At 35.1% G+C, this 27054-nt stretch overlaps 1 protein-coding gene across 2 annotated transcripts in view; it reads right to left on the bottom strand.

Moving 5' to 3' along the window:
• Positions 1-27054, bottom strand: part of CDH12 (cadherin 12) — a 341340-nt gene that overhangs the window by 138269 nt on the left and 176017 nt on the right. For both annotated transcript variants that reach the window (XM_036279076.1, XM_036279077.1), the window contains exon 3: positions 23615-23909. In XM_036279076.1, coding sequence (XP_036134969.1) covers positions 23615-23909 — 295 coding nt within the window. The remainder of the gene's footprint in view (positions 1-23614; positions 23910-27054) is intronic.

The raw sequence follows: 27054 nt of genomic DNA, 5'->3' as shown, positions 1-27054 counted from the left end.
GTAAAAGTTTTCAGAAAGATTCTGAGCTATTTTGAAATATCTATCTAATGGAAAATGTATATACATTTTATTCTAACTATTACACTTCCAGGTACATATAGAAATACTTTTATTCTCACATGCACACAAAGATGTATGTTGATACCTGTTCACAGAAACACTCCTTATAACAATAAAACCTGGAATCAACTTAATTATCCTTTAATAAGGACAAGTATAAATTGGTTTCAGTATGTCCATGTTATAGAAAAATATGCAGCCCTTTAAAATATGTTAGCTACATATGTACTGAAAAAGGTAAAAAAGAACATCAGGTACACAAACACACACACACACACATATACTTTTATATATTTTATATATAATGCATTATATATTATATTTATATATTTACATGTAAATATATAAGCATATATGTATATTTGGCTGATATGTCTTCTGTAAAAATATCAAATCATAGAAAAAACTGAATATATGGTAGGACAAATTAGCTGCACTTTGAACTTCATATATTCTGAATCTTTGCATCTCTTCAAGAATATATGATAATCCCATATTTATAATTCCAATGAGTTAATAAGAACAAATATTTGTTTAGGGCTTAACAGAACTTTTGGCAAGATATATATTTTAATGAGGTTAACATAATGTTTTCCCAGTTTCTTTTATTCAATGAAATACTTGTTCATTGACTTTTAATTTTCCATATTAAAATAAAGCATTTGCATTCATCATAAAAATTAGTTTTAGATTTTGGAATTATTTCAGTAATAATCACAAATAATGCATCTCAATTATTAAAATGTACAAAGAAGGAAGCTGTGTAACAAGTAATATGCATAAATACCTATATTTAAGTCAAAATGGAAAAAGATTAAAATTGCATTTGTGCTTTTAACTCTGAAAATCTAATTACATTTTCAAATATTAATTCTAGTCACTGACAAAACTTGATATCTCCTTTGGATATGCTTTGCTAGTTTTTACCTAATGAACCTGCATTTTTCATTTCTTCCTAATGATTAAAAATACCTGAGGAAAATATATTAAAAATATAATTTCACATGTACTCATGCTAAATAAAAAAATTGAAAGCCATATATAAAAAGCTATCATTTATTGAAAATAAGTGTGAAGTCCAAAAACAGGTCAAACTCCCTTAGGACTTTGGATTTTATCCTGCCGGTCATTCAAGCCTGTTTACGCTTAAAATGTGTTAATTCTATTATCACTTATTTTTTTGCAAAAATAAAATGTATGTTTATTTGACATAAATATGAGAATACTACAGTTTTCTTACATGCAAAGAAAAAAATATTTTTTTGTTAAATTTCATTGTTGACACAATTACAGATGTCCCCATCTACCCCCCACCCCCACAAAAGACTCTTGTCAGTTAACTTCCTTTGTGAAATTTCTAACTGTTTCAAAAAATGCTTGAGTTATAGAAACTCACCATCCTCTCCACAGGCACAGAAGCCCTGAGATCAAATAATCTTTAAGAAACTGGTTTAGTATTCAATTAAATCTATTTTTCTTCAGCAAGTGATTTATGCAAATCTGATTATATGCAGCTACTTCATGTAGTATAAAGTTAACCACATTACTAGATAATCCAAGTGCAATGGTCACAGAAAATGTTATGTGTAGGTTTAGACAGTATTTCTCTCTCTCCATCCCTCTCTCTTACTATCCTTCACACTTATTAAAAAATATATATATTCATCTGAGATTACAATTCCAGCATTGTCTGTAAACCATCTTTAAGTCTATGTTTGTTCTTGAAACTATTATTCTCATGAGTCAGACTTCCCAGTTATAAATCTTCCCTTCACATCAAAAGAGATTGAAGTTCTGAAATGAACTTTCATAGACCTGTTTTAATATTCACTGCTGCCTGCAAGCTAGCTGCAGGTGATTTTCGGTACCAGAAGCTGCACTAACTGGCAATATCTTTCTATGACTGTTCGTAGGCAGACATTAGCAGGTACCTGCCTCCAGCCAAAGGCAAGCTTTAGGAGAGCAGCATAATCTCTGAGAGAAAAATGCGAAATAATCTAATTACCTAAAAATCAGAAGAAAATACACATTACTTGACTATTTTCGAAACAAGATAATGGTTTCTGAGATTGTTCAACATTTATGAAAGGACAAAAATTAAGATAATACAAACAAACAAAATGGCAATGAATACATATCTATCGACAATGGAATCTACAAACAAAATGAACAGGCAGAACAGAAACATTCTCATAGATACAGAGAACATTTTGTTGGTTGCCAGATGGGAGGGGGGTTGGGGGAATGAATGAAAAAGGTGAGGGGACTAAGAAGTACAAATTCACTGCAAGACTGACAAACCCCAAAGGGAAAGGGGTTGGGGGGTGAGAAGAAATAAACCGAAGAACTTATATGCATAACCAATGGACACAGACAACAGTGTGGGAAAAGGCGGGAGGGGGGTGGGAGTGGGGAGGAGGGGGTCAATGGGGGAAAAAATGAGAAACATCTGTAATACATTCAACAATAAAGATTTTAAAAAAGATAATAAAGTCATTGAACCAACATGCCTACTTAAATCAATAAAATCTTTTTTATTATATGAAAATACTTTGGGTTTAAATGTTTCAAATTATGGATAATTTGTCAAATTATGCTTAAAACCAAATTTGAAAAATGTGACTGGTCAGTCCTCTTAAGAAACTTGACCCACCCTGGCCGGTTTGGCTTAGCGGTTAGAGCTTCGGTCTGTGGTCCAGAGAAACCCGGGTTCGGTTCCCACTAAGGGCGCCATACCTCGGTTGCAGTTTGTCCCCAACCCTGGTTTGTCATACGGGTGGCAACCACTTGATGTGTCCCTTTCATGTCGATGTTTCTCTCTCTCTCTCCCTTTCTCTCCCTCCCACTCTATCTGAACAAAAATCTGTTTCACTAAATGAAGCTTCTATTAGTCAATGTGTGATTAGATGTGGTTGAATTCAAAAGAACTGGTTGGTGTTCTTTGACTTCTCAGTCACACATGATTTAGGTGACAAGGTATTTAGTAGAAAGAGCATTATGTGGAAAGTCTCTCCATGTTGCATCAGGATGAATGATGGCACCATCCTCAAGTTTCAATGAGGAGACAGGTGTGACCAGTTGCATCTCCTAATCTAGCTGCCTTGCTATTTAGAAGCGCATTTTATTCTTAAATATGGAAACTGGAGAATATCTATTGTAGTAGAAAAACTCATGGCTTGCCCAAATGCCCTTGTCCTAGTCCCTAAAACCTGTAAATGTGTTACCTAAGATGGCAAAAAGGAAGTAGAGATGTGACTGTAGGTCGTGAGATGGAAGGATGAACCTAGGTTATCTAGTTGGCCCAGTGTCATCACAGGGGTCCTTGTATGTATAAGAGGGAGGGTTGGATGAGAGGAGGTAAGTAACCTGGAAGCAGAGGCTGAAGGAATGTGACTGTAAGAGGGAGAAGGGGCGTGAACAAGGAACCCAGGTCATCTCTAGGGAGTGAAGGCAAAAAAGTGGATTGTCCTTTAGAGCCTCCAGAATTAAACAGCTTTTGATTTTAAACTATAAGTCCATTTCAAACTTTTTCCCTCCAGTGCTATAAGATAATAATAAGTTTGTGGTAATATGTTACAGCCACTAGAAGAGACTAATACAGATATACAGATGATTATTGCACTAGATACAGATTTTCTGATTCTTTGCCTAGGCTCTTACATTTTTAAATATATATAGGCAGTATTCTATTAATTTTTCTCATACTTCCTTTTTATATTAAGAAAAACTATGAGAATATAGATATTCACATATATAATAATGTATGAATGCATATATATGTATTTATATATAAACACATATGCATACATATTTTAAATTCTAAAACATTTTACAAGACACTAACAATATAATACTCATTTTTATTTGTGTAATGGTGTCCTTTTGGGGAGAAGTGTATGCATAGTCTATTTGTGATTTGCTAGATGAGCCTGAAGGAAAAACACACACACAGTTGCAGTGGCAATGTAAAATCCCAATATTTAATCTCAAAACAATGTCAAACCCCATATGACCCTTAGTGAGTTAGTATTGACCAGTGTGAGTGACACATGAGCAGGGCACAGGGTTCATATATTTCTGTATGTACTTTTTTTTCTATTTACGGTTAGTTGGAAAAAAAAAAAAAAGGAAAAGCTAATGGTAGAAATTTAAGTAGGTATATTTACATAATATTTAATTTATTCCTAAAATTATATGCAACTTATTGTTGATATATGTTTAAATCCAAACTTGACTAGATTTTTTTTCTAGATAGCTATTTTATGTGTATGGTACTTCTCTTTAACGCTGGTGCACAGAAAGAATATATGAACTTAAGATGTTAATTAGTTGAAGTTTTGACTTAACCAAAACACCGTAGTCAATGCCAACACACAAAAGTTTCATTATTTTAAAATTGCACTCACTAGTGTAGCAACTCAAGAATGAACTATACTTAAACTTATAAAGAACAGATGCAATTACAGAAATAGAAAATAGGAACTTTTACTGTAGTGTTGCTATCTAAAACCATTTGGAATTTAATAACTAAAAGCAGAAATTATTTTCTTAATCATTGCCTTTATTAATTTGGCAGTTTTCTAAAGAGAACTTTTATCAGTGAATTGGAGGACCAGCTAAAAAAAATTTCAAAGCCTAGTGCAAAATTAAAATATGGACACCTTGGTCAAAAATGATTTAAACCTCATGATGGTGACAGCAGAGATTGAACCAGATGCAGGAATCTTCTAGCACAGGACCTCATGCAAATGCACAGGTCACACACTGATAAATGCAGTCCTCAAGATGAGTTGCCATAAAATATAAAAATTGAAGGTTAGGACTCATTCATATTTTCATACAAAACAGCATATGTATATTTGTATCAATAGATATATCTATATGCAATCTCAGATTTAGATTTTAGAGGGACTTTATAAATTATCTAGTTCAACCTTGTCTTCTTACAGAGGATAAAGCTGAACCACAAAGCTGTCTAAGTATATCAGAAGTTGAGATAAAAAACACAAGAGACACTATTCGAAGCACACTGTGCGTCTCTCCCAACTGCATGTTCCTTCTGTCATGGTAGCAGACCTCTCCGCTTTCCAACATGGAAAACTGAACTGCACATCTCTGTTCTCATTCAGCACGTGAAATAGTCTTTGAATAGATTGTTTCATGCTGCGTTCAACAGGATAGAGTAGTGATGACAGAAAGAGAGTATAAGACTTTTGAGGGACTGGGACAATTGATGATTGTCTTATAGCAAAGAAAAAATAGAAGTAGAGGAATTGCATAATTTGTTGTCCAAATTGGGACACTTTTAAGAGTTGATACAATACCGGGGGGTGGGGTGGGGGGTGGGAAGAGATAAACCACAGAACTTATATGCATGTATGTATAATTAATGGACATGGACAGCAAAGTCTGGGACAGGGTGGGGTGGATGGGGAGGAGGGTGTCAATGGGGTAAAAACGGAGAAACATCTGTAACAAAAATAAAATTAAAACATAAGAGTTGATACAATAATATATTGGGAAAACAATGAGAACAGCATTTCACTCTAGTATAATAATGCTTTTATAAAGCACTTATTTTCTTTATTATTTATATTTTTATTATAATTATATATATTGTTTTTATTGTACTAATTCTCTTATGGTTTGGAATATACAGATTTGATATTTGTATGGGCAATTCATATTATATTTATTAAATTTAGGAATAAAAATTAAGCATCACAGAAGCTTTATTTCTTGGAGGGTTGATAAAAATCACATGATGTCTCTCAGAGCTATGAAAAAAATATAAGCAAATACATACCAATTATAAGCTAAAATTTTGAAGTGAGAATGTGTTCTGAAACTGTGTCCTGAAACTGTGTCACTTATAATTATTAAGAGCATCTGTCTGCTTTTTTATTATAAAACAAGGAACATTTTGCTACTGGATAAACAACTGATGTTCTGAAGGAGGAAGAGAACACTTATTAATTGAATCGACCTTTGGCTGGTCTCAGTAGCTTTTATTCTCAAGGTACTATTTGATTATGATTGTGAGCAAAGAGTTTATCTTCTATTAAACGCAAGCAGGAGAATAGCAGTAACTTATCAGGAGGCAGAAGGAAGCTGCGTGAGTGACATGGTTTGATTTGTTTGGGAGAAGTACTTGCCCCAGCAGACAAGAGTGCAATTCATGTTGCCGAGTAGAGTGATGATACAGTATGTTCCCTTGTGATATCCAAGAACTTTAGTAGCAGATAGGATGGCTGAGAGCACTAATCATTCAGTTCTGATTATTTTTAAATATTATGTTAGATTGTTATACATTACATTCTTTAATCCATGTACAGCCTTAAGTATCCCCATTTTACAAATGAGAACATGTCAAATCACTTGCCTGTAGTCATTCAGGTGGAAATTAATGGAGCTAATATTGTCTTAATCAAATGCCAATCTCTTCTCACACAACACAGAGGTTTTAAATGTTTCTAAAATAAAATTAATTTATCTTTTGTACTCCAGGGTCCATTTTGTTTTTCCTATAATATTCTGCCTTTCTAGAATTAGGACACTTTTTTTTTGTTAGTTTTCTGCAAACACTTTTTTAACTTTGCTCTTCTCAGTTACATTAATCTTTTTTTAAATACTTTCCAAAAATTATCCTCATGAATAATAATAATATGGATCCCCCCCCAAAAAAAAATAATTCTTTCTTTTTTTTTTTGGCATCTGCCCTTAACTGAAACTGAACCCGGGACTCTCTGGTCTTCAGGTCGACACTCCAACCACTGAGCCAAACCAGCCAGGCTTTGAAATAATTCTTAAAAGTCTTTAATCTTCTTCTGTTTACCAAGTAATAATCTTATTACTGTAGTAAAATCACTCTCAGCTATTTAAACCTAAGAGCTCTCCTAAATGTAGAGGCTCTAAGCCTGCTTCTGTCATGAGAAATTAACATATGAAGACAACATGCTTGGAAATTGGAGGTGGGTCTCTGATATAGTTCAGGTGACACATAAATCATATTTTAAAAATACAATATAGAATTTCTATATACTATATTTATGCAACTTTCTGTACAGAACTGAGATCTATTAGAAAACAAAGTATTTATAATCCCTTTTGTATTCTGATGCTTAGAATTATTTGTTAGTTTGTGCACCAAATTATTTTTTAAAGAATCAAGGATAAGAAATTTAGGTAGAAAAGATTTATATAAACTTGAATAATTCTAGAATATCCAGTTTGACTAATCAGGCAAAATGAGAATAAGGAACGAAAACTTGGTTTAAATAATAAATGAGTATATTAGACAATAAAAATATAAACATAATCATATGAGTGAATTGTTTCAAATTGACACCAGTAGCTCAATGTGCATTTAATATTAATTACAAAAATACTACTTCTATAGATCTGCAAGTGTGGCTCAGGATTGAGTGACATCTCATGGACTGAGAGGTCCCAGTTCAATTCCTGGTCAGGGCACATGCAGAAGACAGCCTATCGATATTTCTTTCTCACATTGATGTTTCTCTCTCTCTAAAGAATCAATAAAAACAGACTTAAAATATTGCTTATGTAAATAAATTCTTTCAGAAATAGGAATTATATTTTTTAGAAAATTTAGGGAAAATGGAAGAAAAGGGTATAAAACAAAATCTTTGGATAATTATAAAAAATAGTACTTTCTTGTAACAGTTATTGGGAAGTACTTGTTAACACTGGCTGTAGTTATTAAATTTGTTTTCAGTAATATTTCAGTTTTTCTTTCACCACATATATCTCAGTGAAGCAAGAGAAGTTACGAATCCTGACAAATCATTTGGGGTAGGAGTATTTCAACCCAGTCTAAACGTTATCCTCTTTCAACCCTCTTAATTGTGTTTTAAACTTACACTTTTAATTTTTTAAAAATATCATTACAAAACTGAAAGAAGAATTATTTTCTTCAGGAAAACAAAAAATATTTTATCATGAACTATTGGTACTTTAAGACAATGTGCTTAAGTGATTTTAATAAAGTCACTGTTCCTTTCTGCATGGAGTATCTGATTTTATTCCATGTTAGTGTGATACTTGCTTCCACTCTTCATTGTATCTCTGTTTCTGTCATTTCTAGTTTTCTCTTTCTCCTTCCTTCCTTCCTTCCTTCCTTCCTTCCTTCCTTCCTTCCTTCCTTCCTTCCTTCCTCCCTCCCTCCCTCCCTCCCTCTCTCCCTTCCTCCCTCCTCCCTTTCTTTCTTTCTTTCTTTCTTTCTTTCTTTCTTTCTTTCTTTCTTTCTTTCTTTCTTTCTTCCTTTTCTTCCTTTCTTTCTTTCTTTCTTTCTTTCTTTCTTTCTTTCTTCTTTCTTTCTTCCTTTCTTCCTAACTTCCCTTCCTCCCTCCTTCCTTCCTTCCTTCTTTTCTTTTAGTCTTTTCTAGGAGGTATTTTCTAAAGTAAACACTTTTTTCTTCATAGGCATATTTAAAATGCAGACCATGTCTTAAACTCCTTTCTGATACTGCACTACCTCATGTCTCAACAAATTTTTCTATAAAGGGCTGATAGCACACACTTTATTCCTGGGGGCCATCGGGGTCTCCATTTCCCACCCTGCCACTGAAGGGTGAAAGCAGGCACAGACAATACACAAGTGAATGAGCATGTGGCTGTATTCCCATAAAAACAGGTCATGTGCTTGGTTCTGTCCACAGAGCATAGTTGGCTGCCCCAGCACTAGACCTTTAGTATGAATGCTTTCTGAGGACAGGGGCTGGCAGTTTGTCTCACTATTGTAACCCCAGTACCTAAAAGTATCTAGTATATAATAGGTATCCCATATGAATCTGTTAAACATACACCTAGAATAATACATCTGGCAAAATACGATAATATATGATTTGGAAAACACTTGGATCCTGTAGAAATCAAAGCTTCACTGAGTACATTGCTGGGCTTGATGATCAATGACTATGCCTAGGACAATAAAGTGGATTCATTTTTTCAGTGGACTCAGGTGGTTTTTATTGTAAATTTGGTTAAAATAAACAGATTTTCTAGATTAATTCCTGGATATATTTTTATACAGTGACACACTATTTACTCTTTTGGAATTTGAATTACATGTGCTTGTCACGCTGAGTTATTTCTAGTCATGGGTTTCAAGTCATTCATCGTGCTTGGGTTAAAGATCTTATTAACTTAGTGGTCCTGCCATCCTGTCTGTCTTTGAGTCTGTTCCTCGATGGGATACTTTCACCTTGATGGATGGGGATAATCCATCAGTGTCTGGTTGCTTCAAGTTATTTCCCTTAATTCAAAGCTTAGTTTGCGTCCATTTTCATACCTCAACGCATCGCACGACAGAAAGCAGAAACAGAAACTGTTTTGGAAAATGTAGCTGACATCCACATGGAATACCCAGTACAAGCAACTGAACCTCAGAGAACTCCTCTGGCCAGCAGGGTTCATGTGGGGGCAACTGTTTTCCCCTGATCACTTATCATAAAGCAAAGACAGTGTGGGCCAAGGCAGCCTTTTGCCTGCTTGTGTATACAGACACAAACCAGAACAGAGCAAATGAGGAAAAACAGTCCCTCAGCTGGAAGACAACCTTAAAGAAAAATGATGTTCATAGCTATCCTGCCAGTAGCTGGCAAAGCAGTTTTTACAAAACATATTTAATGTTTACAACCGCTTGGAGGCTGGGGAAAGAGTAATACATTGAAAATATGTTTAATGTTTTGAAGTACTCAGTGGCCAAAAAGCAACTCCTGCTAACATATATTTAATGCTCAGAGTCATTTGGCTGTTAGGAAAAAAAAGAAACTTCTTGTTAATTTTTAACATTTATTGCTGATCAGTGGCTGCTAAAGCAACTATCAATGTAGCGTGGTTTATGTTTGGGGATACACTGTGCTGCTACAAAAACAATTCATACACTTCTCTCGAAGCCATAAAAAAACTGTCAATACCATTACCTTTGCAATTGTACCACTAATAAAATCATAGGAATCAAACAGAGGAATAAAATGCTCCCTGAACACGTAGCCATCACATCCTGTGGCTCTGAAAATAGTTTTGCCATGCAGTGTGCTGTGGACACATCGCTGCTGACAAAGGAGGGATCACAGGCCCTGCTCAATTTCATCAAAGGAGTTTCCATGAGTCAGCAGATTCCAAAGCAAAAATGTCATCTGATAATTGGTGTTTCTTACAAATCAACAGCTTGTCTCCACACATTAAGGTAAAAGACTACTCTGCACCATAGAAAGCCTGTTGAGTTTTTAAATAGATTTGGTGCAGAAAACAGAACAAAATAAGAAAAACAGTAGTAAATATTGAGCTCATGTCAGAGGGAGTGACTATATGAAAGAAAACGAAATAAGATAATTAGCTGGGATTTCTACTTCCTACGCTTTTTCTCTTGTTAGTTTCATGAGAATAGAAAAGATACTGTCCAGCATGAAAACAAAACAAAACAACAGGATTTCAGTAAAAACGGATTTTGGCCTTATCAAACACTTCCCGGGTCGTCTTTGGACTCTCATAAAAATATTTAGGCATCTCCACAAATTGAGAAGAAAAAAAACTGAATGAAGGACCCCTAATTTAAACATTGTTAATGAATGTGAAAACACAAACCAGTGACAGGGGATTCTAGGAAGACTCCAAATCTCTTTACAAATCAAAGAATCCTCCTCTTTGCTGATCTTCTAGAATAATTCAGTCCTCAAGCCTAGCAGGGGTGGAGAGAGGTAGGCTTTTGTGCTGCTGAAAGAGGGGGATGGAGGGATTGGACTGGAGCTGCAGTAGATCAGAGCAAGCTTGGAGCTGGAGCTGACTGAGAAAGGCATCCATGTGGGAGCACAGGCAGTGAGTCTCAAGAGGTTTGTTGATGCAAGGAAGGTATCTGTGTGAGGATTCAGCGTGCTAGTGAGGCGAGCAAAACCTCCACAGTGAGAGAGAGAAAACAGCTGGAATAGGCAGTTCAGATGGTCAAAGCTGGAATGAAGTCATCAAGGCATCTGCAAGAGGTTTAAAGGGTTGGTGACGATGCAAGGTTGGTTGTCAATGGGGGCTTGACCAAATAAGAACATATATTTAAGATAAGAAAGAGCCAGATTTCTCACTGGAATTAATAATGGTGTCAGATTGGAGTTGGAGGTATTGGGATAAAATCATGGTTTTCAATATATGTAAAAGAACACAAATATTATGTATGTATTAGATATATTCTGATTAGATATATTCTGATTAGATATATTCTTCAGTTGTGCCCATTAAAGGGGACTGGTTACAATGACACTCCAACAGCACAGAACACACACAGAAAACAGATGTTGGCTTCTAAACATGCATCTTCATACAGGAGAGCTCCTTGGAGAAGTAGCAAATTCCAGGGCTGGGGCAGGAAAAGTACGAGGCCAATCCCAAACATAGTTTTGGGTCAGAAAGAAAGGGATAATCTAAATGATTAAGGGGTAATATATAAAGGACACAAAAATCAGCTTAAAAGACCTTTCATTGGCTAAATCTAAAATAATTAAAATGTTAAAATAAGTAAGGATGCTAATAGCTTAAAACCACTTTAATAGAGTAAGAAACCTTGAGACCACATTGATATAAATTTAAAATAAATAATTTGAAAGTGTGATAAGAACCAGGTTATTTCTCCAGTTTCAAAATACCTCTTGCCAACATAATGCAATAATCACAAAGAGATAAGGAGTGACTTTATGGTAAAATCATTATCTAATGGAAGGAAGGTGAACCTCAGTTTGCTTACCTTCAATATTAACACCTTGTCTACTCTCTTTCTCTGGAGTATAGAGTGGACTTATCAATTTGATCCTAACAAATAGAATGTCGCAGAAATGACAGGATATCAATCCCAGATGATAACCACAGGACTAGGCTTGGAAGTGCATCTACCCACAGGTAATTTTTAGATGAGACCACAGCCTGATTGCCAGCTTGTCTCTAAATACATGAGAGATTTTGAAGCAGAGACACCCAGCTAAGCTGAGACTGAAAGCATGACTCAGCTAAACATAGAGATAATATGTATTTGCAGTTTTAAGTCTTCAAATCTTGGGCTAATTTGTTACATGGTAGTAGAGAATACTGATTTTGTACCTGGTAGTGGGTGCTCCCATAACAAATACTTAAAATGTGGGCATAGTTTTGCAGTCAGGCAGTGGGCTTTGAGGATATCACACTGAATGTTGGACTTGAAATGTGCTACAGGCGAGGGCTTGCAGAAAAGTAAGAACATTGTCTTGGAAACTAGGAGAAGATAGATTATTATGATGCATTGACAGAAAATTCAACAAAACTGCTGCCTGCAATTACTTGGACAACAGAAAATGAACCTAGTGACTCTTTTTTTTTTTTTTCATCCTCACCTGAGGACATTTTTCCTTTTTTTTGTACAGATAGAGTGGGAGGGAGAGAGAGGAAGAGAGAGAGAGAGAAACATCGATGTGAAAGGGACACATCGAGTGGCTGCCACCCGCACAACCAACCAGGGCCGGGGACAAACTGCAACCGAGGTACATGCCCTTAGCAGGAACCGAACCCGGGTCTCTCCGGACCGCAGGCCGATGCTCTAACCGCTGAGCCAAACCAGCCAGGGCCCTAGTGACTCTTAAATAAGAAAGATCTAGGTCTTGCTGGTTTTAGGTTCCTGGTTTTCCTAGACGGTCAATGATAAAATTATGAAATGAATTCTAAGGATGAATGAAATCCAGGGCAAAGGAAAGACTGGTCAGAAGATAAAGCCATGGTAGAGTTATAAAATATTTTGTTAAGATCTGAGAAAGATCAAGCATGGTCCACTGGCTTACTGTCTAGTCAGTCAAATTCTATCTTAAGAGATAAATAGTATGTTTGGTTCAAAGTGCCTCTCCACCAAATTAAAAGATTCCTAAATCATGTAAGGGCTTTGGCACTCAGGCATCTCAGTTAGGTCAAAGGTAGAAAAGCCTTTATCTTTAAGAGATTTGTTGATTAATTCAGTTAACCCCAAGAAAACTCATGGGATACACACACTACCTATAAAATTCTGAAGAAAGTCTATGTGGGAAAACATCATAAGCATGGACTGAAGGATGAGAGAAAGCAATTTTATCGTGAGCAGAGGCCTTTGTCCCCATTGAATTCTATTGGCAGGAAGCTAAATAAGAGAGTTGTTTGGTTGCAAGTACATGCTATATTTGATGAAAAAAGAATTCCTCAGAAGGTAGAACCAAGATCTTAGACAGTGAAATGAGGAACCCTGAACAACTGTTCCCATGTTTAAACCTAATCAAAGAGCTCTCAACATTTATCAGCTAGATTTCAGAAATGAGATGGACCATTAATATTCTATGCTGTGGACTACCTCTTTTTTGAACAGAAATGTCTAAAGAAGTTATCTCACATATATCTCCCCATTATAGGTTGGGTGTGTGTGAGGTAAATATCTGGTCTTTTTAATATCACAGGTCTACAAATTAAGAGGAATTCAATCCAAGAAGGCTCAAGTGCACCTTGATTTAGATGAGTTTCTGGACTTTGAATTTATTCAATAATGGGACAAAAATGTGTGTAGCCTAGAAAGGGACTGAGTGTATATTTCATGACAGAGCAACATGAATAAATGCAGGCAGAGGGTGAACTGTGGTAGGCAAACTATAAGAGGGTCCTCAAAGATTCCCAGATTCCTTATATTTGTGGTTCTGTATAATCTTATTCCCTGAACATGGACTGGACTTACTTCTACAATTATATTATAGTAGAAGGAATGGGATGTTGCTTTTAAGATTAGGTTATAGAAAGATTGTGTCTTTGATCAGAGATGTTTTCTCTCTCTAGCCCTCTTTTAGATGATAACCCCGAGGGAATTCAGCTGCCATGTTGTGAGGTAGTCTTATAGAGAGGTCCATGTAGTAAGAAACTACATGGAAGAAAATTCCTCCTCACAGTTAAGCCTTTAGATCCGAACATAGCCTCAGCCAACAGATGGGCTGCAGCATCTTGAGAGATCTTCAACCAGAGGTGCCCAGCTAAACCACTTCTAGATACCCATGCTCCTGTGCAAAACAAATGCTTATTATTTTATATTGCTAAATTTGTGTTCATTTTTTATGAAGTCATAGATGACTCAAACAAAACCTTTATGAAGAAACAAAGATGAACATTATTAGTAACAAGGCAAATGAAAATCATGGTTCACGTGATAAGATACAAAAATAATACAACATCGCCTCTGCAATGTGCCTAACAAAGATGCATATGTTGAATTAATATATGAGGAAACATCAGAAAACTCATATCAAGAGCATTCTTTAAAAAAAAAGTGGGTAGAAATCTTCAAAACTATTAGAGTCATAGAAGTCAAGGAAAGCTAAGGAGTTATTCTAGACAGAAGGAAACTAAAGAGATATGGCATTGAAATGCAGTATGTGATTTTGAATGTGAACATTTTGCTATAATAAGACATTATTTATACAGAGAATTACACCCCAAAACTGTGGAATTCACATTCTTCTCAAGTGCATATAGGACATTCTCAAATATAGACCACATGTTAGGGCACAAAGAAGTCTCTACAAGTTCAAGAAGATTGAAATCATATCAAGCATCTTCTCAGATCACAATGGCATGCAACTAGAAATCAATTGCAACAAAAACATGCCAAGACATTTGAAAACGTAGAGGCTACGTTTGAACCCATTCATTGTTCAAATAGCATGTTATTGAAAAATGAATGGGTTATCATGAAGATCAAGGAAGAAATTAAAAACTTCCTGGAAACCAGTGAAAATGAACACACAAAAACACAAAATCTATGGGATACAGTGAAAGCAGTTCTGAGAGAGAAGTTCATAGCATTATAGGCCTACCTCAAGAAACAAGAAAACTTTCTAATTGACTATCTAACCTCACAACTTAAAGAAATAGAAAGCAAACAAAAAGAAAACCCCAGAGCAAGTAGAAGGAAGGAAATAGTAAAGATCAGAGCAGAAATAAATGACATGGAGAGCAAAAAAACACTTCAAAGGATCAATGAAACAAAGCTGGTTCTTTGAAAAGATAAATAAGATTGATGGACTCATAGCTAGACTCACCAAGAAACAAAGAAAGAGAACCCAAATACACAAAATCAGAAATGAAAGAGGAGAAATAATAACTGACATCACAGAAATACAAAGGATTGTTAACACATATTATGAACAATTATATGGCAATAAACTTGACAATCTAAGTGAAATAGACAAATTTCTAGAAACACATAGTCTCCCAAAACTGGACCAGGAAGAGATAGAAAACTTGAATAGACCAATAACAACAAAAGAAATTGAAGATGTCATCAAGACTCTCCCAGTAAACAAATGCCCAGGCCCGGATGGCTTCATGGGCGAATTTTACCGAACATTCAAAGAAGAACTAATACCCATTCTCCTAAAACTATTTAAAGAAATTGAAGAAGAAGGAAGACTTCCAAACTCGTTTTATGAGGCCAGCCTAATTCTAATTCCCAAACCAGAAAAAGACACTACAAAGAAAGAAAACTACAGGCCAATATCCCTGATGAACATAGATGCCAAAATCCTGAACAAAATACTAGCAGATTGAATCCAGCAATACATCAAAAAAATTATTCACCATGACGAAGTGGGATTCATTCCACGGATGCAAGGCTGATACAATATTTGCAAATCAATAAATGTGATACACCACATAAACAAAATGAAAGATAAAAATCATAGAATCATATCACTAGATGCTAAAAAAACATTAGACAAAATCCAGCACCCATTTCTGATAAAAATGCACAGCAATCTGGGAATAGAAGGATGATATCCCGACGTAATAAAGGCCATATATGAAAGACCTGCAGCCAAAATCATACTCAATGGGCAAAAACTAAAATCATTTCCCTTAAGAACAGGAATAAGACAAGGATGCCCACTTTCACCAATCTTATTTAAAATGGTACTGGAAATCTTAGCCACAGCAATCAGATAGGAGGAAAAAATAAAAGGGATCCAAATTGGAAAGGAGGGAGTGAAACTGTCATTATTCACAGATGACATGATACTATATGTAGAAAACCCCAAAGACTCCATCAAAAATTTACTAGACTTGATAAATGAATTTGGCAAAGTAGCAGGATACAAAATTAACATAAAAAAATCAACGGCATTTTTATACATCAAGGATGAACTCACAGAAAGAGAAACTAAAGAAACAGTCCCATTTAACATTGTGGCCAAAAAATTAAGATACCTAGGAATAAACTTAACCAAAGAAATAAAGGACCTATTTGGAGAAAACTACAGGACATTGAAAAAAGAAGCAGAGGAAGATATAAAAAAGTGGAAGCACATACCCTGTTCATGGATTGACATCATTAAAATGTCCATACTACCCAAAGCAATCTATAGATTCAATGCAATCCCCATCAAAATACCAATAAAATACTTCACAGAACTAGATCAAATACTTCAAAAGTTCATATAAAACCAAAAAAAGACCCCAAATAGCCACAGAAATCTTGAAAAGGAAGGACAAAGTTGGAGGGATCACATTACCAGATTTCAGGTTATACTGCAAAGCCACTGTAATCAAAACAGCCTAGTACTGGCACGAGAATAGGCAGATAGATCAATGGAACAGAATAGAGAACCCAGAAATAGACCCAAGACAATATGCTCAATTAATATTTGACAAAGAAGGCAAGAGCATACAGTGGAGTAAAGACAGCCTTTTAATAAATGGTGTTGGGAAAATTGGACAGTCACATGCAAAAGAGTGAAACTAGACCATCAACTTACACCATACACAAGAATAAAATAAAAATGGATAAAAGACTTAAATGTTAGTCATGAATCCATAAAAATTCTAGAAGAAAATGTAGACAAAAAAATTTCAGACATCATAGGCAGCAGAATTTCCACTGATACATCACTTAAGGCAACAGAAACAAAGAAAAAAATGAACACATGGGAGTACATCAAATTCAAGAGCTTCTGCACAGCAAATGAAATAACCACCCAAATGGAAAGGCAACCCACTCTGTGGGAGGGCACAATTGCCAATGATACATCAGATAAGGGGTTAATTTCCAAAATATATAGAGTGCTCACACAGCTCAACAAAAGGAAGACAAAGAACCCAATTAAAAAATGGGCAGAGGAACTATATAGACACCTCTCCAAACAGGACATAGAAATGGCTAAGAACATATGAAGAAATGCTCATCATCACTAATCATCAGAAAGATGCAAATTAAAACAACAATGAGGTATCACCTCATACCTGTCAGAATGGCCACCATCAACAAATCATCAAACAGCAAGTGTTGGAGAAGGTGTGGAGAAAAGGGGCCACTAGTACACTGCTGATAGGAATGCAGACTGGTGCAGCCACTATGGAAAACAATATGGTGTTACCTCAAAAAATTAAAAATTGAATTGCCATTTGACCCAGTGATCCCACTTCTAGGAATATACCCTAAGAAGCCTGAAACACCAATCAGAAAGAATATATGTACCCCCATGTTCATAGCAGCACTATTAACAATAGCTAAGATCTGAAAACAGGCCAAATGTCCATCAGTAGTCGAGTGGATAAAAAAGCAGTGGTACGTATACACAATGGAGTATATGCAGCTGTAAGAAGGAAAGATCTCTTATCCTTTGAGAGGACATAGAGGGACTGCAAAGTATTATCCTAAGCGAAACAAGCTAAACAGAGAAAGACAAGTGTCATATGATCTCACTTATTTGGGGAATATAATGAACATAACAGTCTGTGGAATGGGGTAGTCCCAGAGACGTGGAAGTGGGGTACACACTGACAATCCTCAGTAGAGAGGGTGGGGGGGAGATAAATCACCAAACTTATATGCATGTATGCATGAACAATGGACATGGATAACAAAGCTGGGGACAGGGCGGGGAGGGATGGGGACGGGGGTATCAGTGGGGGGAAAAGGAGAAATATCTGTAACAAAAATAAATAAATTAATTAATTTTTTAAAAAGACATTATTGAGGCATTTTATGAAGCCTGAGTGGGGTCTAAGAATTAGATTGCAAAAAGGCATTACAGTTAATTTCCTGATTTTATTCATTTATTTTGATTATACAAGGAGAATGTCTTAATTTGTAGAGAATAGCCAGTATTGTCTCTAACCTCCTGACAAATACTCTGTTTATGAGACACAGGGAAAATCCAATGATTGTTTACCAGTTCCTACTATGCTAACTGAGCTGCTCTCTGATGTCATGGCTGGCACATGGGATAAAATAATAAATCTGCTTTGTCATTTCTTGGTTTGCCTACCTATGGAAGTTTTGTGAAAGCAAGAAAATGGAAATATTTGTATATATTTCCAAATTATAATAATGATATAATACATTCATACTAACTATACTCAAAGTATTCCTGTTTCCTTTCTGGAATTGAACTAAATATGACCATGTAGAAAATATTTTTTGATTAATAACCTAGTAAACACTTTACCACAATTTTCATTTTAGTATTTTTCCCCAACCTTTATCTAAAACAAAGTTCATATTAAGAAAACAAGGGGGCCAGGCCGATATGGCTCAGTGGTTGAACATCAACCCATGCACCATGATGTCTCCAGTTCGATTCCTGGTCAGGGCAAATGCCCAGGTTGTAGACCAAATCCCCAGTGGGGGGCATGCAGGAGGAGACCAATTGATGTTCTATCTCCTCAATGTTTCTCTCTCTCTATCTCCCTTCCTTTCTCTAAAATCAATGAAGAGGAACTTCTGCTCAAGATGGCAGCATAGGTGCGGTATTGCCTCCTCCCAAAAGCATATCAAAATTACAACTAAACAACAATACAATCATCATTTATAACTGCCTGAAGTTGAACTGAATGGAAGTCCTACAACTACAATATTAAAGGAGCAGCCACACTGAGACTGGTAGGAAGGGCGGAGGCATGGAGAAAAGTGGTTTGTTACCTACAAAGGAGTTCCCATAAGATTGTCAGCTGATTCCTCAAAAGAAACTTTGCAGGACAGAAAGGAGGGGCAAGAGATATTCAAAGTGATGAAAAGCAAAGACCTACAACAAAGATTACTCTATCCTGCAAAGGTATCATTTAGAATTGATGGACATATCAAGAGCTGCCCAGAAAGAAAAAGCTAGAGAAGTTCTTCACCACCAAACCAGTATTATATAAAACATTGAAGGGTCTTCTTGAAGAACAAGAACAAAAATATGAACAATAAAATGGCAATTAATACATATCTATCAACAATTGAATCTACAAGCAAAATGAGCAAGCAGAACAGAAACAGACTCATAGATACAGAGAACTTGTTGCTGCTTACCAGATGGGTGGGGGTTGGGAGGATGGGAGAAAAAGATGAAGAAATTAAGAAGTACAAATGGGTTGTTAGACTGATGACCCTCAAGGGAAGGGGGCAGGGAGGGTGGGATGAGATAAAGCAAAGAACTTCTATGCATATGTGCATAACCAATGGACACTGCCAATAGTGTGGGAAAGGCAAGAGGGGGCGGGATTAGGGAGGAGGTGGTCAATGGGAATAAAAATGGGGGGGACATCTGTAATACATTCAACAATGAAGATTAGTTAAAAAATAAAATAAAACCAATAGCCCTGGCCAGTTTGGCTCAGCGGTTAGAGCGTCGGCCTGCGGTCCGGAGAGACCCGGGTTCGGTTCCCGCTAAGGGCATGTATTTTGGTTGCAGTTTGTCCCTGGCCCTGGTTGGTCGTGCGGGTGGCAGCCACTCGATGTGTCCCTTTCACATCGATGTTTCTCTCTCTCTCTCCCTTCCTCTCTCTCCCTCCTACTCTATCTGTACAAAAAATGGAAAAATATCCTCGGGTGAGGATAAAAAAATAAAAAATAAAAAATAAATAAAACCAATAAAGTAAAAAAAGAAAAAAGAAGAGGGGCATGTTAGTAGTTTTTTTGTTTTGCTTTAGTCAGCAGTATAATTTCCTTTGGTTGTACCTTTTTTTATTGAAATATTTTGTTTGTTTGTTTTTTACATCAGTGGATAAGAGATATTTATTCCTCAGATTTTATCTAGGGACCCCATTCTCAAATTAATACAATATTATAATATTTCATAATATAAGATATGATATGATATGATATAATATGATATAATATGATATAATATAATATAATATAAAATATGCATTCCAAAGAACCAACTCATCTGAGATCAAAAACTAAACTTAACACCCCCACCAAGTTTTTTCAAAAGTCACTAACCCAAAAATAAAAGGTATAATTAATTGAAATTTATTTCATATTGAAGAGCCTGAGAGTCATTCTACTTTCTGATACACAGAAGTTAAGTTTTCATATAAAAATAAAGATTAAACAGTAATCAACACTGTTGATTGTTTTGAATGTTTTGTAATAATGGAATAAAAGAGGGAATGAAAATTTCTATTTAGATTTTCTGACCCTTAACTATTGCTCAGAATATAGTAGTTCTTACTACATAAATTACAATGCACAGTTGACATCTACAGAATGTGTCATAGAGACCTAGTTACCAATAACCCAATCAGCTGCCACAAAATGGCTTAGCTCAGGTGGAGGAAGGCAAGTACAAGTATGGATTTGAAGATATTAAAATTGTCAACCCTCTAGGAAAAGTAACTTAAGCTGCATACTCTACTGATGTATAATTACCAAATATGCAAGAGGGCACATTACTGTAATTCACTGTTACTCTAGTCATCTTAAAGAATTAAGACCACATTCATAATGACCAAATTTGTCTCCAAGGAGTAACTCCAACTTGGGGAATATCTGGATCATTAAGTAATTTCCTTAGGTCAGAGTAAAAGCACTTTAACTATGAATATTACTTCCACGGCATATTGGATGTCGCACAAGTCAGGAACAAAGTGACCTTTCTCTTAAACAATTCATAGATTCACTAGAATTTTCTTAAACTTTCAGGAACTAAATACATTTCACAGTCTTATATGTCTTACATATTGATTTTCCTCTGAAATCTTTACTTAACCTGCTCACCATCATTGCCCCTTTACACCGTTATGTTCTTTATAATGTTAACTTTAGTTCATCTTCATTCCAGGTTCTATTGTTCATCATATTTTCAGATGTACACTCCATTATTGCTAAATAGACAGTTGCATAATAAACTTTGTTTCAATGTTCTAATTATTCCTGATATCTTATATTACAAAATAAGCTATTTTACTACATGCATTTTTAAACTGCTTGATTCTTCTCTCTTATTGAAAATAAAATAACAACATCCTTAATAATCGGAAAGAACAGTTACTTCTGAGAGAATACCTCAAACACAGATACAGAAAACTGAGAGCAGGATTTGCTGAGACCAAAGTTATACTGCCTAATAGAGCTTCATCTGGTCTTGACCAAAAATTATTTTGAAATTCTAAGGAAAATGATACAAAGGCAGGAATTGACTAGATGGACTCTAAGGAAAGAAAATAAAACGGAGAAAATAATAATTGTTGCTCAAAGTATCGTAGAGCAGTGAAGCGTTTCGGTGCGGTAAGAAGGGCACGCTTGGGAACGGAGTTCAGGAGCTCGGGGAGCCTGGGTGATGCCTGGATGCTCTGCTGATTTTGGTTAGCTTTAGGTTGGCCACGTAAAAGCAAAAACAACAAATACTTCAGATCTAACTGGGTCTCCCGTGTTCTGTGTTACATGTGTGTAGGCGGGATTGTGGGGAAGGGCAAAATGAGTGCCTGGTAGATATTCAATTTCTAATATTTAATTTGTATGAGGTGTTTATACTTTTTAGTATTTATTTGAAAAAGGTATATTGTGTCGATGTGGCATATTCTTCCAGAGATCTGATTCCTCATGGCAGCACAGCAAACCAGGTCTCAGCCCAACAGCACGCAAAAGCTATTTTCTTCTCTCAGTCACCTACCACTTGCTTGGTTTTCTGGATCCGTTTCTCTCTTCATGCACCAGGTGTGAACTCCTCATGTGAGGGCTCAGACTCTGCAGCTACTCTTATCCTAACTGGCACAACAAAAGACTTAATTGCTTATATTATGAGAGGATTTTCTAATACTGGACAGGGGTGTGTATGTTTGCTTTAAGGAATCAATTTGGGTAATAAAGTATTGCTGAAGGTCATGAATTCATATAAATATCTCGTATTATCATGAAGTCATCAGCAGGTTAAACCATTTATTAACAAAGAGCATTTTCTTCTTAAAAGCCATACTTTTTCTCAAAATATTACCTTCATTATTCCCCTCCTGTAAAAACAAAGCACATTTTTAAAAAATCACTCTGCCCCATTTTCAGGGTCTACTTTTCCAAAAAGACATCTTCTAACTGTATTTCTAAATCTCTAGCAACCATAGCACCACATAAAAGAGGTAGCTAGAAAAATGTAACAGATATTTTTTTTTTTTTTTTTCTGAATAACAAATCCACAGCCTTGAGTATATACACACCCATTTTAAATCTAAGTGAACTACTCTGAGATCATTTCTCAGGTCAAGGAGAGAAAATGGTCTTCGAATGACTGACAAGGTTACAGACACAATTTCGAGAGCATTTGTGATCAGCCTGTGTGACAACTCCTACAGCCAGCCACCAGCTTCTGCTCTCAGTGCTCTGTGCGACCTTCCTTGTGTGTCTATGTTGGTTTTAAGGGCAACAGAATCCCCCTGAGGAATGTCAGACGTAGGAAATATTAGCAACAGCTTTCATAAGAGTGTCAAGTTGTTAACTGGAAGTGATGAGTAACTTTATCTTACAGATGAGCTAGAAACTAAAATTTACTTTGAAATAAATTGAGGGATTGGCAATGGTGACTGAGGAATAAATGCTGTGATTTAAAATTGTTATTAAAGCTGGAATCCTTAACTCATCAACCTTATAATATATATTATAGGATTTTATAAATTGAAGTTGTCATTGAAGTGTGATTTTATGTTATTAATCATGAAAAATAAAGATGATGTTATAGCCTAGTTGTTATTCTAACAATGACTTTGTAATGATATTTGTTTCTTAATGTGATGCTTAGTGTTGGTAACTACTGTGGTGACCAATAGCCATAAAGAAAACAGTATCACCCTTCAGGAATCTCTACGGAAGGCTACGAAGGATGCAACACACCCCTTTTTGGACCACCTTCAGACTCTCATGTAATACGTGCTTTGGATAATTTACTTTCAGCCAAGAATTACTAATTGGCACTTGGTGAGCATGGTGGCTACCTCCAGTTATGCAGGTATCTGGAATTGCAATGACGACCAATTTCAGTGCAAAGTGAATTTTGCACTTGAAGTACAAAGGACCTCTGTAAGTTTAGGGAAATGGAAAGATTGGAAAAAGTGAAGAATGTTATGCATCCCAGATGCTTATCTATTTAGAATGCAGCAAAAAAAGAAAAATTAAGAGAGTTGAAAATACAAATGAAAGTAATCATGTCTTTTTGAGTGGAAGAACAATCTTCTGGATTACGAATAAGATGTTTACATCAATCTGCAGAAAATAAATGTGAGAAGGCCTTGTAGCATCTGATAGAATTTTGATTCGTCTACTTACCCACAGGAGACATTTCTGGGACACTAGCAACATACGGTCCATCCAAAAACTTTGGTTCATTATCATTAATGTCCTGCACTTTGATAATGAATTCTGATTCAGGCTCCAGGGGCTTCCTGGTCTCTATGTCCACAGCCTGAGCACGAAGCGTGTAGAAAGGTTTTTCTTCTCTATCCAGGCTCCTTATTGCATGAATGTCCCCTGTAGTTTCATCAATGGTAAAAACGGTGCCAGCGCCATCTCCTGAGAGGGTGTATTTAACAGTGCCCTCTCCCTTATCTAAGTCAGAATGGAGCTATGGGGGAAAGGAGGGAAGGGGGGAGGGAGAGGGGGAGAGAGGGGGGAGAGAGAGAGAGAGAATGAAGATCATTAAAGGGATGGTTCTAGGTTAAAAAGCCATACTTGCAGTAAAATTTTTAACCAGAAAAGTTAAACAAAAACAATATGGTTCTTTGTAAAATCAGTTTGTTTTTATTCACCAACATTTTGATTATAGACATTTTAAATACATGAGAAACAAAGTTTGAAAATGTATAGTGATCACCTGTATATTCCAAGGACTCCATTTTCCTTTTAACCTACTTGACTTATTGCATAGATAGATCACATATCTGTCCTTCATTTCACATTCTGTCAATCCATCTTATTACTCAGCACATCGTAGAGATCAAAAGTGTAGAGCCCAAATACGTCAGCATGCATAAATACAACTATTTTGAACATTTGTATCTATTTACTTCTTTTACATACTTTTGGAGAAATTTTTTTGTAAAATAAAATGCACAAACCTTAAGTGCACTTGTTTCGTTTTTAATAATTGTAATTATAACAAATTTGCTCATTAATGCCAAATCATAAACTCTCCAAATATTCTGAAGATAGAAATCAAGGACTTGAATTCAGTGAGAAATAAGAAAAAGGAACTCAGAAAACACTGAGCCTTTTCATTTGAAAGGAGAGGAGAGTTTTAACAGACTAGGACAACATTTTTATTCATGATACAGTGATCTCATGTTAATAGATTGACTTTCAATGAGATACTCAATATTACTCATCTAAATAATGGGTAGAATCACTGATTATCTTTTCAAATTCACAGATAAATGGCTTGTTCTAATACACTATATATTTAAAATCTTAAAGAAAAATTTTGAACTTCTGTTAATTTCTTTTGAAATTTAACACTTATAACTCACTATTATAGCATAAAATAGGACACACATAAATAGCATAAGGGAGAGAAACAAGGAGAAGAGAAATTCTTGGGATACAGTAGGTTAGTGTCTCTCAAACGGGAATCCAAGAGTTAATGGAATATATACCTACTCTTATGGATCCATAAATTATTCAAAATTAATAAATATATTTGTTATATACTAAATTACATTAATATTACATGATATGCAACTCTTTAATAATATGTATACTAGTAAATATATTTTAAAATGCATAATTTTACAAACTTTGTAAAATATATATTCTTATAAATAATATGTATTATTTTCATTCAGATGCTGATCTAAAATGTTTTATACTATGATCACTCATTTGGCTACAGCATCTGATTTCAGTGTCCAAGTTTTTATATTCAAAAGCTCATTTCAGTCAACAGGTCAAAGAAAAAGTGTTTGACTTTTAATGTGTCCACAGCCATTTGGGTGTGCTTTAAAATGTGCAGATGGGCACAGTTCTCTTGCAAAATTTTGAGTAAGAATAAGCTTTTTTTTTTTTTTATAATATTTTAACACCAAAAATTTTTTTGAAAATGTTTTAAGTTATATAAACATCCTTTAGCAAATAGATCTTCTGGTATTAGTATTACTAACATCAAGAAAACATAAACATAACTGTGGCCATATTTTTTTATTATTATTAAATTTTGTTTTAAATTAATTTTAGAGAGAGAGGAAGGGAGAAGGAAAGAGAGATAAAAACATCGATGAGAGAGAACATTGATTGGCTGCCTCCTGCATGCTCCCTACTGGAGATCTGGCCCACAACCTAGGCATGTGCTCTGACTGGGAATGGAATCACGACCTCTTGGTGCAGGGTCAATGCTCAACCACTGAGCCACACCAGCTGGACTATGGCCATATCTTTGGATTTAAACTCTACATTCTGGTTTAGGTACAGTAAGATAATATCATCATTCCATTTAATGGTATTAAAATAAATGTATTCATTTTGTAAATTTGTATTGATATCAAAATTTGCTCTGAAAGTATATGTGTATATGAGTACAAGCAAAGGATTTAGACCTGAGTAAATTATATAATTAAGAGAATGAGAAAACAATGAGGGGGCGCCAGATTTTGAGGTTTTCTTTTTGAAGTTTCTGTATATTTTACTCAAGCCTAAGAAAAATGCAGTGAATGACAGGAGGAAGTTTTTCCCTAATACTTTACAAACTGCAGTGAAGCGTAAGACATTTCTAGTGTAAAATCAAGCTGTAGATAAACCTTCTTTGAACTTAGGAATTCAAATTACAGATTTCAACCAAACTATTAAAAATATTCAATGCACTGGGTATTGCTTTTGCTTTCAAATTTATCTAAAGATATGAGACAAGCAAAAGCTCAATGCAAAAGCAATGACTTTATAAACTGTATCCGTTTTGCCAACGGCTCGAAGAAATATGTGGTAATATTATAGAAACCGAGTAAAAATTCTAAATAGGTTTTTACAACGTGAGCTAAGTAGTTACCAAAAAAATCTTCATTTAGCTAAAATCAGAACCACTTTCTTTTCAAACTGACATAATGGAAAAGCAAATGTGTTTTCAGCTCCATCCAAATTCCAGTTTCAATTGGGTTGCTCCTCCTTCCTCTTCCACTTTTGCTTCTAAGTTAAATCTGAGTTTTGTAGAAATTAAAGCTTCAAAAAAATATTTGAAAATACATTAAAATTTGAACTGAAAAATGAACTTGATAAATGTAAAGCTCTTGAGAAGATTAGAATGTTATAGTAGCTCCTTGCAGGATAATGCCTTAAAGGAGATTACATACAATAACCTGCCCTGGGAGGCAACATTTAAAACCAGTTATTCAGTGTTGATTAATCAGGCACATGGGTGACTAGCTTTACTATAGGTGTTTATCCACAGCCCTTTCTACTATTAAATAAATGATGTTGACCTGATGTTGGGTATTATAGAATTTTGTTTATATTGCATATAAAATAATTTGAATAGAGAATTTTACCCTCTAAAGTAAAAATTCTCATCAGTCTTTTACTAGAGAAAACTTCTTTGATCATTTTTAGTCACTCTAATTTATTTATATTTATAGATTAATAAATGTATATATATGTATGTATATATATATACACATATCTAAATTGATACACACATATTAATGTATCTATGTGTTTTCTTGTATGTGTATATAATACTTTCTAATTTTATATACATATGTGTATAATATTTAATAATGATAAGTGAG

Source organism: Molossus molossus, unplaced genomic scaffold (assembly GCF_014108415.1).
Source record: "Molossus molossus isolate mMolMol1 unplaced genomic scaffold, mMolMol1.p scaffold_m16_p_3, whole genome shotgun sequence".
NCBI classification, from domain to species: domain Eukaryota; kingdom Metazoa; phylum Chordata; class Mammalia; order Chiroptera; family Molossidae; genus Molossus; species Molossus molossus.
The sequence above is the reverse complement of the archived record's forward strand: the minus strand, read 5'-3'. Positions and strand labels throughout refer to the sequence as shown.